This window comes from Squalius cephalus (genome assembly GCF_949319135.1).
Source record: "Squalius cephalus genome assembly, chromosome: 22".
NCBI classification, from domain to species: Eukaryota; Metazoa; Chordata; class Actinopteri; order Cypriniformes; family Leuciscidae; genus Squalius; species Squalius cephalus.
This window is the reverse complement of record NC_137143.1, coordinates 9,097,106-9,117,220: the sequence shown is the minus strand read 5'-3', so window position 1 is coordinate 9,117,220 and position 20,115 is coordinate 9,097,106. Positions and strand designations below refer to the sequence as shown.

Sequence of the window (20,115 nt, the reverse complement as noted above, 5' to 3'; positions counted from 1 at the left end):
GGGATTACTGTGTAATTACTGTGTGATTTCATGTAATATTCTAATTTTCTGAGATTTTGATTTTGTGGTTTTCACAAGCTGTAAGCCATAATCATCAAAATTATAACAAATAAAGGCTTGAGATATCTCACTTTGCATGTAATGAGTCTATATAATATACAAGTTTCACATTTTTAACGGAATTACTGAAATAAATAAACTTTTTGATGATATTCTAATTTTATGACCAGCTCCTGTATAATCATTTGTAAGTTTGAACTCGTGAAACTCTCAAGTCTCAGGTTCTCAGCATGTGGGATCAGGACTGCAGGTTAACTTTTCATTCTTGTTTGGACTAATTAAGAAATAGTTGATTTTATGATTGATGGAACAACAAATTATGGGGTCAATGGATTTTACTATTATGCATTTGGCAGACATATTTCTATCATGACAACCTTTCGGAATTTTTCAGCATGATAACGGATATGACAATGTTAATGTATTTGGTCCTGGCGGAATAGATCTGCTACGTTGCTGCTGCTGTTGTTGTAGCTGTTGATTATTGCTGCAGCAGAATAAGTACAGGAACTTGCTACTGCCAATACATACGCCGATACGCTGCTATGAGTATGTAAGACATACTGCTGCTGCACAAATAGCATACATAAATAAATAAATTACCTATAGCAGGTCTATACAGGTGGAGCTGGGGAAGATGGAGGGTTTAGACAAACTCTGAAAGCGCACTGCAAACTGCTATAGTGAATCTTAACCAGCCATTTAAATGTTGAGCAGCAAGTTCATTGGTTGCAGATGCAGAATTAACTTATCAGCTTGTGCCAAAATAGTAAACGCTGAAAATATCATCAGCTTGCATTAAGGACCCGTTAGGCTGTGTCATCTAGAGTTTCATGACAGAACTGTGCTTTTCTATCATGACAACTCGTGGGATATTTTTAGCACAGAAGTGGATATCACAATGTTAATGTATTTGGTCTTGGCCGAATAGATCTGCTACGCTGGTGCTGTATTGCTCCTGATGTTGTTGTAGATTATTGCTGCTGCTGTTGATAATTGCTGCTGCTGCAGAGCTAGTACAGGGACTTGCTACTGCCAATACACATGCCAATACGCTGCTGTGAATATCTAAAAGATACTGCTGCTGCACAAATAGCATATATCAATTACCCCCGAACATAGCTGGAATGAAAAGATGAACAATACGGCCAAAATGTGTATGCTGCTGTGGGCATGAAAACATACTGCCGCTATACAATATGTTTGAAATGATCCCCCATCAAAGCAAAGGAAAAGATGAAATGATAATGATTCCACGTGCTATGCACGAATACACTGCAGGCTCACTCTCGCTCATATCCAAGGCAAATCATCAACACTATCATCCCTTATATATATATATATATATATATATATATATATATATATATATATATGTTTCATTTAACTTAATACATCATAATCAGCTAAAACACATGCGCAGGTTACTTTACTTCCTGAACAAGTGTGCACCCGAGTCCGCGTTGCTTTCACATTCATGCGAACCGCAGCATGGTTCGAGTGCAACCAAGCTCAGACCACCTCCTCCAGATAGTCTCGGGTTCAGTACATGATATCGTTTACATTAGTGATTTATCATGCGAACCATGCCACGTTCCGAACTAAACTGCCAGTGTGAAAGCACCCTAAGCCAATGCGAGCGGCATGACGTGACGAAATCAATAGAACCCATTTTAATAGGTGAAGCTGTCCACGCTGGACGCGGTGTGATGCGAGGAACACAATTTCTGACGTACCTCAAGCGCTCAGGGGTGCAAACACATGTATGGTCAAAAAAGAGAGAGGTAATCGAAGCCCCCGACCAGCGGCAAATATCCAGATACTTACATTGCCACCAACCCCTGTCATCCCCGGCCCACCCCATAGGCACATAGACTAAAATGAAATTCTGAAAATCAAAATACACAGACGCTAATTTGTAATATTCAATTTCATTTTTTATTCCGAAACATAAACTCTCATAGAACTATCTTCTTGCTTTATTCCTCCTTCCTCTTCTTCCTGGCCACCTCCTGCAACGTATCCAGGGCCTTGCGTCTGGCTGCATTAATTTTCTTATCAACATGTTTGAGACGTGTCTGCCTCTCTTTGGCCAGAGCAGTGGTCTTGGCCTTCTCTGCACTTTCACATGTAGCACTGCAGCCATACTCCACCTGCCTCTTCTGCTCTGCCTCCATCCTCTTCTCTCTGTCGGTCTTGTCCCTTCTCCCTGCAACCCTAATGTTCTGGCAGAGAGTTTTATCAACTGGCCCCAGTTTGATGTCATCTCTTTTGAACATGCCAATGCCAGTCTTGCCCCTTGACCTCAGTACATATTTGACACTCTGCACTGCATCAAAGGTGGAGATCTTCATGCTAGATCTTTTAGCATCAATCACATCTCCCATGAGACTAAAGGAGGACTCTACCAGTGGTCCATGGAAGATGGAGAGGGCCCCTCTGATAACCTGGCTGAGAGCTGGATACTTCCCCAAACTCATGACATGGGCCCACCACTTCACAATGTCATCTCCATCTTCATACTTGGCCAGGTTGGGGTCCACATTGTACCTAATGATCTCCTGGGTGATGTCACTCTCTAGGGGCACTAAATGTTTCATGATCCTAGCCAACTCCTTCAGCCGAGTAACAGCCTGGGAATGGCCCCTCACCACAGGATCAATAGAGGACAAGGCCTGTAGGGTCTTACTTTTGAGAGGTAGTTTGTTCTGCATGTACTTGCCACAAGCTGTGTATGCCTTGGTCACCTTCCCAATAAAATCCATGATTATCTGCAACACACATACCATACAAAAAACATGTTTAAACTGAGTTCATACTCAGGTTTCATGGCTGCAGCACAATGGCAAGTCATATCAGCATATCAGATCATGTTCGATCATATTACTTAACTGTTTATGTAACATTTATGGTGGCATCATGCAGGACTGTAAAATCAGAATTGGAAAATTTCCAAATCTTTACTTTTCTAAACAATTAATAAAAATACATTTTAAATTTACAAGATGTTAAACACTCTTACTGGTCTACGTATAAATGTACAAATCAGTCAATCAAATGGAAAGAGTAATTACAATACATGTTCCATTTGTCCCATATACTGTACTTTCGTGATTACGCGGTTGCATTTTTTTAACCAGTAGGTGGCAGCATGACCTAAGGGATACTGCTTTTCTGAACCGCTAATGATAAAATGGAAAGAAAATTTAAAAAGTAGTTAACTTGATTTAAAATACTAACCGGATGCTTTGGATGGGCTGCAATCAGGTCTTCTGCGACTTTCCCAACGTAAATCTGGGAGTGAAGTGTGTTATTGGCCAAGTCCAATTCTAGCAATTTCTTTGGCAACATCTTCAGATGCTCAGGCTTGATGAAGCAGGCGAGAAAGTTGATGAACACTTCAAGTTGCTTGTCATGAAGCTTGTGAACCAAGGTTTTACTTCCCTTCAAAGAACATAAAAATTGCATTTTTAGAACTGACTGAACTTGCTGTTGTTTTTCAATAGACATCAGAATCATCTTACTTCTATGCTGAGTTGCATACACTGTATAGAAAAATACTCACTTGAAAGACCATCACGTATTCCTTCAAAATTGGGAGGACACCAAGGTACACACTAAGAATAAGGTTCACTTTTTGGTTTTCCACCCAAATCTTCTTTACAATTCGGGCCTTCCTTTTCTTCCCCAAATCAGTCATTCCTTCAAAAAAAAAAAAAGAAAGAAAAAAAGAAAGATAAAAAAAGATACAATATACATACAGATTTAAAGTTTGTGCAATACCAATGGTATACATAAAATGTTGCACAGATTGTAATAGTATGAGTACTCCTTAGGCTAATAAGATATAATAATAACAATTTACTTGGGACAAAAGTGTCTGCTAAATCATAACCATAACCATAAAACAGTAGGTATAGGTGTACAACACACATTTTATTCGTCTCTCTCTCTCATATAGACAGACACATACAGCATGTTTACTACTGAATACTAAGATTCAATAGTAGGATTTTAGTTCCTTCTTGACCATAGAACAATCTGTTACAATATATACATACATACACATACATACCCTTCTTGCAGAGATTCTGGTGAATAAATTCAACCCTTCGTTGAGCCTTTTCACTCACACCATGGTCTCTGTACAGGTCCTGTAATATTTCATTGTACAGTTCTTGGTCCTGCTTTCCCATAAATCCAAAGTAGAGCACTCTGAACACAGGTAACATTCTTTTAGTATTGATCCCTACATCATAAGCTGACAACCAGCGATGGGAGACAAATCGCTGGGGATTTGTGGCAGGTATGTCCAGGAACTCTGCTATTTCTTTCAGGTACCCCAACTGCAAGTGAAGATAACATATCTTACACTACTAGCAACACTCAAAACAGTTAATAAACAAGTTAGAAACAGATTTTTCATTAAAAATGAAATGCATGTTCAGATACCTGATCTGGTGCCCATTGATGGTCTGTGTGGATGTCAGCAAAGAGCTGCTCCAAGTAGTTTTCAAAAGGTTCAGCAAATCTCTTTGCAGAGTTGTGGATGTGATGGCAAGAGTCACCATCCACATCGAGCAGAGTGGAACAATGCCTCTCTCGTATCCTTGTCTCCAGCCCTGATTTGCTCCCGCGCATCACGTTGCATGAGTCTAGCATTATGCTAATTAGGTTCGACCAAGGAATGTTCTTTTTTTGAAAAAAGTCACACATCACTCTCTCCAAACTAGCTGAACTGACTTTCACAACTTCAAGGGAGCCCAGGTGTTCAACCACAACATCATTGAGCTCTTTGTTGAAGTAGCTGACCAACATAGAAAGGACCTTCTTATTACTGCTAGAGGTACTCTCATCCACATTCAGAGAGAAGGTGTATTGTCGTAAGTTGGAGAAAGTTCTCTCCGCAAATGTATGGCCCATACCATACACCATTTTATAAGAAGCTGCAGTGCGGGAGAGTTTAATTTGGCTAAGGGCTGCCTTGTCTGCAGCTAGACACTGGCTTAACTCCACCAACACAGGTGCTATTGTCAGAGGTAGAGAGTGCTCAGGAATAACTGCCAGGACTATTGCCTAGTGAATAGAGAAAGGAAAAACATAAATTACTCATTTAATGATTCATTTTAAACTAATTTAGTTCATCTCCATTTGCTTTGTCTTCATTATGTACTCATTTCCATAAAAAATATTTTGGTTTACTAGTCTTCAACACACACACACACACACACACACACACACACACACACACACACACACACACACACACACACACGTAGTGTTTTCATGTTTTATGGGGACTTTCCCTAGACATAATGATTTTTATACTGTACAAACTGTATATTCTATTCCCTTACACTAACCCTAACCCTAAACCTACCCATCATAGAAAACTTTCTGCAATTTTACATTTTCAAAAAAACATCACTTTTTTGATTTATAAGCCGTTTTCCTCATGGGGACCAAAAAATGTCCCCACACGAACAAGGATTTCGGATATTGCCATCCTTATGGGGTCCCCATAACGTAAGGTTTACCCATAAATATTACCTGATAAAAAAGGACCTCCTTAAAAATAGCAAAACCGGCTGGTGATCACCTAAGCCCACTCAACAGTTCCTTGAAATTGGAACTAGAATTAAATTGTATAGTTTGGATATAAACACTGACGTCTACAGAAGCAATCAAAATAGAGAAAAGCACCTTTTGAAAGTAACATGGAGCATGAAATAACAATTATATCGATTGCATTGTTACACCGCTAGGTGGCGACAAGTGACTTAAATGTATTGTTATTGAATCATTCAAGAGATTCGTTCAAAAAACACTGATTCATCCATTAATGAAACAAGCAAAGTACCAGTATTTATTATATTAATATATTGCTATATAATACTAAATAAGATATGTATTAATAAAACATCCTAACTATCAGCATTGGCGTGTTCTACCTCTTTTACTGACGGCTTACAAAATGAAACGGGTAACGTTAGCACCACAACCATTATTTGCACTCGCACAAATTAACTTACTCCTGAATATATTTTTAGGTTACCGTATATATCGACGGATTACATTTTTCACGAGCACATGCGACCAAAATGGTTGCAATTTCGAGCCTAACTTTTTCTATGTAGCTACTACAGCCATCCATAATTTGATCTGCTAGCTAGCACTAACGTTAGGTCTTTACAGGTGAACTTGATGTAGCTAAATCATACTGATAGCAGGTTACACACAGACACACAACATATTACCTCGGCCTAGTTGAAATGTTTAATAAATTACATGACTAGTAGATTACATAACATTATGAACCAAAAATATCCTTACCTCCAGTCAGTGATGATCTCACCAGTTTCCAGTAAAACGGGAAGGCGCGGCGCCGAACTCGGGTGTCAGGGAGAAATAATGCTGCAGTGGCAGATATACCGCAGCGAGAAGAAACACTAGTGGTTCTCACGTGCGCGCATACCGGTGCTGTTTTGGCGCGCAGTGTTCTGATTAAATTAATATGCACGATCGTTTGTCGCGTCCAGAGCGTGGCACTCCAGTGGATACACAGTGTAACGAGTTCGCAGCCATCAACGCTTTTTCACTGTACCCACACGCAACAACACTGATTACTTGCTTCTGCCACTGATGCTATTAATAATATTCACTACATGCAATATTGAACTTGCAATATGTGTTGTTAATAATATGCGCAAAGTTACAGTATGAATTTGCAATGCATGCTGCTACTGTTAATGACATTCATGAATATTACGATCTGAATTCACTATGCATAGCCTACTGCATCTGCACAAAGGAGCCAACCTAAAATTGCTGTAAGCCCCTATTAGCAAAACGTGATAAAATGCCAATGTCACTTTAACCATTCATGGTAAATTTATTTCACATGTACCATCCATGCTTTGTCACTGAAATTTCATGCATCTGCATTGTCTACTTGGGCTACTACTGCCGCTGCTATTATTTGGAAACATTATAATTTTTTCTATGCATTCTGCTGTTAAAATAATTCTCTAACATTACTGTCTGAATTTGCCATGCATGCTGCTGCTGTTAATAATATTTGCTAACATGCAATCTGAATTGCTATGAATTGCTAACATATATTAACTAATTTCATAAATAAACTTTAAACGATCCCTAAACAATTTTTAAAAAAATGATTTGAACTAATTTCGTAATGAATTTCTCTGTAACTGAACCTTGTCTGAAACGATGGATATATTCCACTTACCGCTACAAGCCACCCCGAAATTGAATCATATACTCACCTAAAGGATTATTAGGAACACCTGTTCAATTTCTCATTAATGCAATTATCTAATCAACCAATCACATGGCAGTTGCTTCAATGCATTTAGGGGTGTGGTCCTGGTCAAGACAATCTCCTGAACTCCAAACTGAATGTCAGAATGGGAAAGAAAGGTGATTTTGAGCGTGGCATGGTTGTTGGTGCCAGACAGGCCGGTCTGAGTATTTCACAATCTGCTCAGTTACTGGGATTTTCACGCACAACCATTTCTAGGGTTTACAAAGAATGGTGTGAAAAGGGAAAAACATCCAGTATGCGGCAGTCCTGTGAGCAAAAATGCCTTGTTGATGCTAGAGGTCAGAGGAGAATGGGCCGACTGATTCAAGCTGATAGAAGAGCAACTTTGACTGAAATAACCACTCGTTACAACCGAGGTATGCAGAAAAACATTTGTGAAGCCACAACACACACAACTTTGAGGCGGATGTGCTACAACAGCAGAAGACCCCACCGGGAACCACTCATCTCCACTACAAATAGGAAAAAGAGGCTACAATTTGCACGAGCTCACCAAAATTGGACAGTTGAAGACTGGAAAAATGTTGCCTGGTCTGATGAGTCTCGATTTCTGTTGAGACATTCAGATGGTAGAGTCAGAATTTGGCGTAAACAGAATGAGAACATGGATCCATCATGCCTTGTTACCACTGTGCAGGCTGGTGGTGTAATGGTGTGGGGGATGTTTTCTTGGCACACTTTAGGCCCCCTTGTTCCAATTGGGCATCGTTTAAATGCCACGGCCTACCTGAGAATTGTTTCTGACCATGTCCATCCCTTTATGACCACCATGTACCCATCCTCTGATGGCTACTTCCAGCAGGATAATGCACCATGTCACAAAGCTCGAATCATTTCAAATTGGTTTCTTGAACATGATGAGTTTACTGTACTAAAATGGCCCCCACAGTCACCAGGGGCCTCATTTATAAAACTTTGCGTAGGATTTGCGTCAGAAGTGGCGTACGGATGAAACATAGGACGTGCGTACGCACAGAAATATTCGGATTTATAAAACCGTGCGCACGCACATCCTACGCAGTTTTCCCTTAATAAATCACAATCAATTCTAAATGTAGCGCAGCTTTTGCGGCTTCATGTCACGCCCATAGTTGCCCATAAATAGTCCGTGAAACTCCCACAAGTTAATATTCATTGATTGCGAAATCATGACAAACACAGAGAAGAAAACCAAGAAACGTAACTTCACTCACGTCATTACGCATTGTGATGGCATCATGGCATTTTATTACCATCCATTTGATTGCATCTGACAAGCATCAATGTGTTATGAGGATGAATTGCATAACATGCCAATATGATTGCAGAACATATTTCACTTTTGTGAAAATGTGTTAATTTGCATTTCTGTTGTAGCCTAATCTTCGTTTGATTTTGTTTGTTTTACAATGCAGATCGATCAAACAGGTGTTCGTGTAGGCTGTTAATTGTAAGACTTGCTTTGTGAAGTCTTCATATTATTTATGAGAGGCAGTATTGCCATTTCTTTTACACAACGGTCTACAGTTTCACTCACTTTCATGTGTTTCTTCCATCTGCCGACGGTGTCGCCATTTCTCATTTCACCCGTTTTTGTGCGTACGCCTGGGTCAGAGCTTGCGTGAAGGACCGCACATTTTCCCGTCAAGTTTGCTTTTAATAAATACCAATTATTGCGTAGAGAGCAGCGTACGCCTTCTTTTGTGTGTACGCAACGTTTATAAATGAGGCCCCAGATCTCAATCCAATAGAGCATCTTTGGGATGTGGTGGAACGGGAGCTTCGTGCCCTGGATGTGCATCCCACAAATCTCCATCAACTGCAAGATGCTATCGTATCAATATGGGCCAACATTTCTAAAGAATGCTTTCAGCACCTTGTTGAATCAATGCCACGTAGAATTAAGGCAGTTCTGAAGGCGAAAGGGGGTCAAACACAGTATTAGTATGGTGTTCCTAATAATCCTTTAGGTGAGTGTATATGCATTGCACAAGCACCATGCAAACGAAGGCGAACAGACCAGACCTGAAATAAAAGCACTTAGAAATTAATATTCAAAACACTACCGTATGAAAGTGCTATGCATGATGATGCTGATGATAATAATAATAATAATAATAATAATATCTCAAACATAACAATCTGAAATTGATATGTATGCTGCTCGTCTGCTGCTAATTTTTTGCAAACAATGTAATCTTCATATCTATGCATGTATCCTTCATATCCCCGTTGAAGCAAAACCATAAGTGAATGCCTATATCACTTTAACACTGTCTACACCAGATGCGAGCGGCACAACGAAATCAGTAGAACCAGTTAATACGTGAAGTTGTCCATGGATGCAACGCGATGCAAAGCCGCCCCGAAATTGAATCTTACACAGCATTGTACAAGCACTATGCAAACAAAGGTGAATCGAACTGACAAAGTGTGGTGTGCATATGATCAGCCCACACTCACTCAATGTATAAATAAAACCCTTAGAAAACATAAAAGTGTTGGAAGTTTAAAGCAAATAAGGTGATCTCTGATTGAAAGTGTGCAAATGCCCAATTCACTTTAACCACAATGCTTTGACACTGTATTCTCACATAAAATACAATAGTCAACATTTGAAGTGGATCAAAACCTTTCATCAAAGTTATACATGAATTTTGAACAATACCTCTAATGGTAACACTTTAGAATACTGTTCCTTACAGGAACAGTATTCTAAAGTGTTACTGTTACGTACCGCTCCGAGACACGAAGTTTAGATCCAAATGCAGCTTTATTGTGTTGGGCAATCCAGAGTCGTAATCCAAAGTACAGGCAAGGGTCATACACAGGCAGGCAATCAAGAACAAAGAAACAAACAAACAAAACACGCAGGGACCAGAGGCGAGAGAGTAATCCAGGGAACTGGGCAAGATATCCAAAAAAAAAACAAGAAACAAGAAAACCAGGGAAACGCTCGGAAATGCAGTGTGACACAAACAAGACTTCGCGGTGAGTGAATGAATGAACAAGGTATATATAGACTGAGACTAACAGGATGATGAGACACAGGTGAATGCAATCAGTGAATGAGGTACAGGTGAAAGTGATCAGTGATAAGTGACAATGAGTCCAGGCAGTGAGTTCTGGGAAATGTAGTTTGAGAGTGGATGATAGTCTTATGTGGAGTGCCCTCTGGTGGCTCTCAAGGGCAACTCCAGCTGGTGATCGTTACATAGCCCCCCCTTTAAGGAGCGGATTCCAGACGCTCCTAAAACTGTCCAGGAGGGAGGTGGAGCGGAGGCGGACCCGGGGGCGGGACGGAGGGCCAGGCCCGTGCAGCGGAAGGGGACCTGAAGACTCCGGCAGGGCGGAAGGCCAGGGCGGAGCAGGCTGTGCAGGCGACCAGGGCGGAGCAGGCTGTGCAGGCATCCAGGGCGGAGCAGGCTGTGCAGGCGGCCAGGGCGGAGCAGGCTGTGCAGGCGGCCAGGGCGGAGCAGGCTGTGCAGGCGGCCAGGGCGGATCAGGCTGTGCAGGCGGCCAGGGCGGATCAGGCTGTGCAGGCGGCCAGGGCGGAGCAGGCTGTGCAGGCGGCCAGGGCGGAGCAGGCTGTGCAGGCGGCCAGGGCGGAGCAGGCTGTGCAGGCGGCCAGGGCGGAGCAGGCTGTGCAGGCGGCCAGGGCGGAGGAACAGACACCGGCACAGGGACAGGAACAGACACCGGCTCAGGGAAAGAAACAGACACCGGCTCAGGAACAGGAACAGACACCGGCTCAGGAACAGGAACAGACACCGGCTCAGGAACAGGAACAGACACCGGCTCAGGAACAGGAACAGACACCGGCTCAGGAACAGGAACAGACACCGGCTCAGGAACAGGAACAGACACCGGCTCAGGAACAGGAACAGACACCGTGGCAGCGGCTATCGCTGCTGAGGGCTCAGGTTCAGGCGTGTCGGCGGCCTTCTCTGCTGATGGCTCAGGTTCAGGCGTGTCGGCGGCCATCTCTGTTAGGGGCTCAGGCGACGTGGCAGTGGTCATCTTGTCCGGAGACACTGGCTCGGCGGCAGCCATCTTGTCCGAAGACACTGGCTCGACTGAGACCATCTTGTCCTGAGACACTGGCTTGGCGGTGGCCATCTTGCCCGAAGACACAGGAGTGGTTTCGGCCATCTTGTCCGAAGACACAGGCGTGGAGTTGGCCATCTTGTCCGAAGACACAGGCGTGGAGTCGGCCATCTTGTCCGAAGACACAGGCGTGGAGTCGGCCATCTTGTCCGAAGACACAGGCGTGGAGTCGGCCATCTTGTCCGAAGACACAGGCGTGGAGTCGGCCATCTTGTCCGAAGAGACAGGCGTGGAGTCGGCCATCTTGTCCGAAGACACAGGCGTCGATTCGGCCATCTTGTCCGAAGACACAGGCGTCGATTCGGCCATCTTGTCCGAAGACACAGGCGTGGAGTCGGCCATCTTGTCCGAAGACACAGGCGCAGAACGAGGAAGAGGAACAGATTCAGGCTCAGTATCAGGATCAGATTCAGGCTCAGGAACAGATTCAGTCTCGGCGGGATGAGACTCTTGACGGGCGGACGTGACGTGAAGCTCAGTCTCTGGATCAGCAGACGTGACGTGAAGCTCAGTCTCTGGGTCGGCAGAAGTGACGTGAAGCTCAGTCTCTGGGTCGGCAGAAGTGACGTGAAGCTCAGTCTCTGGGTCGGCAGAAGTGACGTGAAGCTCAGTCTCTGGATCAGGATCAGCGCGCTCTGAGCTTGACGGGACCAGCGGCAGCGAGGGCTTTGAGCTGGGTAGGACCAGCGGCGAAGAGAACTCTGAGCTGGTTAGGACCAGTGATGAAGAGGGCTTTGAGCTGGACAGGACCAGCGATGAAGAGGGCTCTGAACTGGACGGAACCAGCGGCGAAGAGGGCTCTGAACTGGACGGAACCAGCGGCGAAGAGGGCTCTGAGCTGGACAGGACCAGCGATGAAGAGGGCTTTGAGCTGGACAGGACCAGCGATGAAGAGGGCTTTGAGCTGGACAGGACCAGCGATGAAGAGGGCTTTGAGCTGGACAGGACCAGCGATGAAGAGGGCTCTGAACTGGACGGAACCAGCGATGAAGAGGGCTCTGAACTGGACAGGACCAGCGGCGAAGAGGGCTCTGGGCTGGACGGGACCAGCGGTGAAGAGGGCTCTGTGCTGGACGGGACCAGCGATGAAGAGGGCTCTGAGCTGGACGGGACCAGCGGTGAAGGCTCTGTGCTGGACGGGACCAGCGGTGAAGGCTCTAGCTTGGCGGGCATGTCGCTTGCTGTCTCAGGCGCGGCGGGCATGACGCTCTCAGTCTCAGGGGCGGCGGGCATGACGCATACTGCCTTGGCTTCGGCAGATTTGGCGTGAAGTGCAGGCTCGGCTGGACTGGCGTGAAGTGCAGACGGTGATATGGCGTGCCACGGAAGGAAGCTCTCCAGACATCTGGAGAGTGCCTCTCTCCAATCCAGACCGGAGAGATCAGGGAGCTCCCTCGGGTCGACCTCCTTAGCCCCCAGCCGGTAACACAGCTTAATTGCCTCGTCACCCAGAGAGCAAGAGGCAGCGAGAGGAACAAACCCCCAGGTGTACTGGAACAGATCGAGGCTATCCAGGGCCAAGGCTGCGATCTGTCCAGCGAACTCCCGGCTCATGCTGGGAAGATCAGGCGAGATCCGTACTGCTGGATTCCAGGAGGTCATAGCTGCTGGATCTGGATTTTGGCGAAGTCTTCTGTTACGTACCGCTCCGAGACACGAAGTTTAGATCCAAATGCAGCTTTATTGTGTTGGGCAATCCAGAGTCGTAATCCAAAGTACAGGCAAGGGTCATACACAGGCAGGCAATCAAGAACAAAGAAACAAACAAACAAAACACGCAGGGACCAGAGGCGAGAGAGTAATCCAGGGAACTGGGCAAGATATCCAAAAAAAAACCAAGAAACAAGAAAACCAGGGAAACGCTCGGAAATGCAGTGTGACACAAACAAGACTTCGCGGTGAGTGAATGAATGAACAAGGTATATATAGACTGAGACTAACAGGATGATGAGACACAGGTGAATGCAATCAGTGAATGAGGTACAGGTGAAAGTGATCAGTGATAAGTGTTAATGAGTCCAGGCAGTGAGTTCTGGGAAATGTAGTTTGAGAGTGGATGATAGTCTTATGTGGAGTGCCCTCTGGTGGCTCTCAAGGGCAACTCCAGCTGGTGATCGTTACAGTTACCCCTCTAATTCTCACATGAACTACATAAACCTCTTTCTGCTGCTGTAGACACAATAACGTAAACACTGCTGCTTGTTTTCTTCTTGCAATTTACTCCTATATCTAATGTAGGAAGTATATCATGGCACTTGGTTTTAGAATTTGTAAGTTTGCTAGTTTAGAAATGAAAAGATGACGAATGCAATAATGCACTGAGATAAGAGAACAAACCTTCACTTATCAAGCTGGGCTATTGAGCTTTAGACGAAGTCTGAAAGCGTGCTGCAAACTGCTATAGTGAATGAGAACCAGCCATTTAAATGTTGAGCAGCAGATGTGACATGAACCAATTAACTTGTGCCAGGTAGTTAATGCTGTAAATATCATCAGCTTGTGTTAAGGACCCATTAGCCTGCGCCATCTAGAGTTTCATGGCAGAACTATGCATATATACCAAGAAACTTACAAACAATACACATTTATAAAATAACAAGCTTGTAACTTGATAAACGTGACTTTTTGATACACTGCCCCAAACACGGATCAATCTTTTCTCATGTCTGTTTCTTTTTCATGAATAGTCAGCAAATTCAATGGAACGTTTTAATTAATCATTAAACAGCTTCTCCTGTAACAGCTGGAGAGTTAAAGGTGGCCACAGCATAATTTACAGAGTGATTTACACACAGATGCCAAATATGTTACGCCTCACAGCTGGACAGGATGCAAACAATATTCCATTTCAATTGGAAATGAAAATATGAGTCATAATGAATTAAAGAAGTTTATTTGGCAGTTCTGTTTGTCAACGCATGGAATAATCACACCCTCCCACATACACACAGACACACACGCTCTAGTTTTTGACACATCTCAGCTGACAGTTGAGTTGAAACAGCACCAGCAAAAGCGGTAGTGGGACAGACTCCAGAGCTCTTGGGCACTGACACATCTAATACGTTTATCATTAATTGCAGCCTTTAGGGAAATTTACTCTTGAATTAATTAACCCATGCTAGGTCTCTGTAGATATACGATTATTCTATGAAGAGTAATATTTCACATCATTGGACACATTTCATATTCAAAAAAACAAACAAAAAAAATTCAGCATCAACAATGTAGCACTGTATATTGTGTAATATTTTTTATTCAAACGTTTAAAGAAGTACACTGGAAAAAGTGTTCCTCATATGGATGATCCCATGTTTATAAGCATAACATGTTACAGGGCAATTGCATCGTTCGGCATTGTGATGAAATTCGTCTTGCAAGGGAAAATTCAGCCCCCTAGATATTCCCACGCAAACCAACAACAGCTATAATAAAACCCCACGGCCCTCAGTAGACAGTCAATTATCATTTCAGCAGACAAAGAGAAGTTTCTCTGAATAATTCAACTAATGATCGTGAGCCAAGTCTGAAGAATAGCCATCATACTGGTTGCTTGTGATATCATGCGTCCTGTGGCATATGTTTCCCTTCACAAGAGTTTCATGCCAAAGCCACTTGCAAATTAAAGAAGAAACAATTACTGGCTTGTGAATTAGGATGCACTGTGTTGAAACACTACAAATCAGATAGTTTAATTGATTGTGTGGCAGGTCGGGGCCGAGAGCTGTGGAAACGGAGTGAGGCTGATGGCGTGAGTGCTAATGAGTGCCATCTGAGTGCCACACTGGTCTCGAGTCCTACACTGTCAGAAAAAAGGGTACGGTTGGGGTACATTTGTGAACACTTAGGTACAAATGGTGAAGTTGTACCCTCAATGGGTCATAGTTATACCTTAGGGTACTAATATGTATCATTTAGTTGTAAAAAAGGTACAAATATGTTTCCAACTGTCATAGGGTCCATGTTTGGACCATTTATTCCCCAAACAAAGGTACAATCTTTGACAAAAGGAGGAAGCCAAAGTGTATGAAATGGTAAAAGCTTATTAGACTCTGCATCCACAGTGATCTCAACAATTCAGTGAACACATAATTGTCAATCACCCAACATAGATTAAACATAGAGCAAGATATTCATGTTCATGAGTTGTTGGTTATTTAGAAGAGATGCACAAAATAACCAAATATATTTAATAGCCCATTACTGACTGTCACAGGTTCTGAACAGTACACAAGTCCATGACCTTTTATTGATTATGCAGAGCATCAAGATGATAAGCTTTAAACATAAAGCAAATGTAATAAAGTAGGCCTGTATTTTTAATTTTAATTATAAACTGTGTAATATAATAGCTGTTTTAACTTGTAAAATAAGTTTTAACTTTCAATTTAGAGTTAAAATAAATACATACAGTACCAGTCAAAAGTTTGGAAACATTACTATTTTTAATGTTTTTGAAAGAAGTCTCTTATGCTCATCAAGCCTGCAGTTAAAAAAAAAAAAAAAAAAAAAAAAAAGTAATATTATGAAATATTATTACAATTTAAAATAATGGTTCTCTTTTTTAATATACTTTAAAATGTAATTTATTTTTGTGATGCAAAGCTGAATTTTCATCAGCAAGTACTCCAGTCTTTGGTGTCTTATGATCCTTCAGAAATTGTGACGATGCGGCTGAAGCAGATGCAGAAGCAGAATCCAAGTGCAGCAGAATTTATTAAAGTAACTAAAAAGATAAACAAACTCAGACAGAGACTCGGGAACAGTAACAGGAACAGCCAACATACAACATCAAAGTGCTACAGCAAACTGTAAGACATACAAGAACTCACAAAGACAAGGCTGAAACACAGGGTTTAAATAATCAGGGACAAACGAGCTAGACAAGATAACAAGGGGGCGTGGTAAATCAGAGACACCTGGGGATACTAATAAACTAGAAAAATTACAAAGGACTACAAAACATGACACAGAACAGGAAATAACTAAAGTCCACACAAGACACAACACCCACACCGTGACATTACCCCCTCCCTACGGAGCGGCTACCAGACGCTCCATAAGACCAGAGCAGGACGGGAGGGACAGACCAGGGCGGGACGGGAGGGACAGACCAGTGCGGGACGGGAGGGACAGACCAGTGCGGGACGGGAGGGACAGACCAGGGCGGGACAGACCAGGGCGGGACGGGCAGTCCATCTGGCGACCAGGGTGAAGACGACCCTTCAGGCAGCCAGGGCGGAGCAGACAGTCCATCTGGCGGCCACGGCGGAAACTCTCCCTCGGGCGGCCAGGGCTGAGACAACCCGTCGGGCGGCCATGGCGGAGACTTCCCCTCAGGCGGCCAGGGCGGAGACGACCCCTCGGGCGGCCATGGCGGAGACTTCCCCTCAGGCGGCCAGGGCGGAGACGACCCCTCGGGCGGCCATGGCGGAGACTTCCCCTCGGGCGGCCATGGCGGAGACTTCCCCTCGGGCGGCCATGGCGGAGACTTCCCCTCGGCCGACCATGGCACAGGAACAGACACCAACTCAGGCACTGGAACAGACATCACCGGCTCAGGAACTGGAACAGACACCACCGGCTCAGGAACTGGAGCAGACACCACCGGCTCAGGAACTGGAACAGACACCACCGGCTCAGGAACTGGAACAGACACCACCGGCTCAGGTTCAGGAACAGACACCACCGGCTCAGGCTCAGGAACAGACACCACCGGCTCAGGCTCAGGAACAGACACCACCGGCTCAGGCTCAGGAACAGACACCACCGGCTCAGGCTCAGGAACAGACACCACCGGCTCAGGCTCAGGAACAGACACCACCGGCTCAGGCTCAGGAACAGACACCACCGGCTCAGGCTCAGGAACAGACACCACCGGCTCAGGAACTGGAACAGACACCACCAGCTCAGGAACTGGAACAGACACCACCGGCTCAGGAACAGGAACAGACACCACCGGCTCAGGCACTGGAACAGACACCACCGGCTCAGGTTCAGGAACAGACACCACCGGCTCAGGAACAGACACCACTGGCTCAGGCTCAGGAACAGACACCACCGGCTCAGGTTCAGGAACAGACACCACCGGCTCAGGCTCAGGAACAGACACCACCGGCTCAGGCTCAGGAACATACACCACCGGCTCAGGTTCAGGAACAGACACCACCGGCTCAGGCTCAGGAACAGACACCACCGGCTCAGGCTCAGGAACAGACACAGGCACCGGCTCAGTAACAGACACAGGCACCGGCTCAGGAACAGACACAGGCACCGGCTCAGGAACAGACACAGGCACCGGCTCAGGAACAGACACAGGCACCGGCCCAGCGGTCATCTTGTCCGGAGACACAGGCTCGGCAGCGGCCATCTTGTCCGAAGACACAGGCTCGACGACGGCCATCTTATCCGGAGACACAGGCTCGGCGGCTACCATCTTGCCCTGAAACACAGGCTCGGCGGCGGCCATCCTGTCCGGAAACACAGGCTCAGCAGACGTGATGTGAACAGGCTCGGTGGCGGCCATCTTGTCCGAAGACACAGGCTCAGCAGACATGACGTGAACAGTCTCGGCGGCAGCCATCTTGTCCGAAGACACAGGCTCGGCAGGCGTGACGTGAACAGGCTCGGCTGCGGCCATCTTGTCGGAAGACACAGGCTCGGCAGACGTGACGTGAACATTACTGGGAATTTCTAGGATCTTGAATAGCGTTGAAAAATAATCCAACAACGTTTCAGCAGGCGTCTTGTCAGGGGACACAGGCTCTGCGGCGGCCCTCTTGTCCGGTGACACAGGCTCGGCAAATGTGACGTGAACAGTCTCTGGCTGGGCAGACGTGACGTGAACAGTCTCTGGCTGGACGTGAACAGTCTCTGGCTGGGCAGACGTGACGTGAACAGTTACGGAGGGAGCCTTTCTCCTCCTCCTGTGTTTTGGAGCTACCGGACTCTGGACCACTGGAACTGGGACCACCGGAACTGGGACCACCGGAACAGGGACCACAGGAACTGGGACCGCCGGACTCGGGACCACCGGAACAGGGACCGCCGGAACAGGGACCGCCGGAACAGGGACCGCCGGAACAGGGACCGCCGGAACAGGGACCGCCGGAACTGGCATGGAGGAAGTCTTCCTTCTCCTCCTCCATTTAGGGACCACCGGAACAGGCTCTGTGCTGGACGGAACCAGTGGCGAATGGGGCCCTGGGCTGGACATCACCAACCCAGGGTTGAAGAGGGGCCAGAGTGGAGAGTGGTGTCGGGACTCCTCTCGACCACCTCCTCTACTGCGGCCTCCACGGGTCCCACGAAATATGACCAACCGGGTTCCCACAAAAGATTGTCCTCTCTCCCGCTCAGTGGCTGGGGAAGAGACACTGGTGAACATGCTGCTGGATTCAGTGTTGGTGAGTTCTTCTGTGACGATGCGGCTGAAGCAGATGCAGAAGCAGAAGCAGATGCAGAAGCAGAATCCAAGTGCAGCAGAATTTATTAAAGTAACTAAAAAGATAAACAAACTCAGACAGAGACTCGGGAACAGTAACAGGAACAGCCAACATACAACATCAAAGTGCTACAGCAAACTGTAAGACATACAAGAACTCACAAAGACCAGGCTGAAACACAGGGTTTAAATAATCAGGGACAAACGAGCTAGACAAGATAACAAGGGGGCGTGGTAAATCAGAGACACCTGGGGATACTAATAAACTAGAAAAACTACAAAGGACTACAAAACATGACACAGAACAGGAAATAACTAAAGTCCACACAAGACACAACACCCACACCGTGACAGAAATCATTCTAATATGCTGATTTATGATCAATGTTGGAAACAGTTGTGCTGCTTAATATTTTTTTTATAACCTGAGATACTTTTTTCAGGATTATTTGATGAATAAAAAGTTAAAAAGAACTGTATTTATTTAGAATAGAAATCTTTTGTAACAATATACACTACCGTTCAAAAGTTTGGGAACAATAACTTTTTTTTTAAAGAAATTAGTACTTTAATTCAACAAGGATGCGTTAAATTGATAAAAGGTGATGGTAACGATTTATATTGTTAGAAATGTTTTTATTTTTAATAAATGCTGTTTTTATGAATAAATGCTGTTAACGTTTTACTCATCAATGAATCCTGAAAAAAGTATTCCAAAAAAATATATTAAACAGCACAACTGTTTCCATCATTGATAATAACTGAGTATCAAATCATCATATTAGAATGATTTCTGAAGGATCATAAGACACCAAAGACTGGAGTACTTGCTGATGAAAATTCAGCTTTGCATCACAAAAATAAATTACATTTTAAAATATATTAAAAAAGAGAACCATTATTTTAAATTGTAATAATATTTAATAATATTACTGTTTTGTTTTTTTGTTTGTTTGTTTGTTTTTTTAACTGCAGGCTTGATGAGCATAAGAGACTTCTTTCAAAAACATTAAAAATAGTAATGTTTCCAAACTTTTGACTGGTAGGCCTACTGTATGTACTAATCTTTTTTAGCAAAAGCCATTTTTAAAAGCAATGTAGACGAAAACCATTCAGCGTTTATTTAAAATTATATGGGGTACTTTTACTTTGCCTCAAAGTTAAAGTACACGCATTTGAC

At 44.4% G+C, this 20,115-nt stretch overlaps 1 protein-coding gene across 1 annotated transcript; it reads right to left on the bottom strand.

Moving 5' to 3' along the window:
• Window positions 1–2,023: 2,023 nt before the first annotated feature.
• LOC307150674 (uncharacterized protein) lies at window positions 2,024–5,161 on the bottom strand. The gene is made up of 5 exons (XM_079858102.1): window positions 4,513–5,161; window positions 4,136–4,406; window positions 3,626–3,762; window positions 3,301–3,504; window positions 2,024–2,831 (listed from the first exon to the last, which is right to left on the bottom strand). Exons 1-5 carry the CDS (start codon window positions 4,993–4,995, stop codon window positions 2,040–2,042), a joined length of 1,887 nt encoding a protein of 628 aa, XP_079714228.1. The 5' UTR covers window positions 4,996–5,161; the 3' UTR covers window positions 2,024–2,039.
• Between the last annotated feature and the right edge of the window lie 14,954 nt (window positions 5,162–20,115).

Bases quoted from the DNA above. Each gene is read 5' to 3' on its own strand.
- LOC307150674 (XM_079858102.1), bottom strand. From the start codon at position 4,995: ATGGTGTATGGTATGGGCCATACATTTGCGGAGAGAACTTTCTCCAAC. The intron at 3,763-4,135 runs GTATGTATGTGT...TTTTTTTTGAAG, and splicing joins CCAGAATCTCTGCAAGAAGG to GAATGACTGATTTGGGGAAG. The intron at 3,505-3,625 runs GTGAGTATTTTT...TGTTCTTTGAAG, and splicing joins AATACGTGATGGTCTTTCAA to GGAAGTAAAACCTTGGTTCA.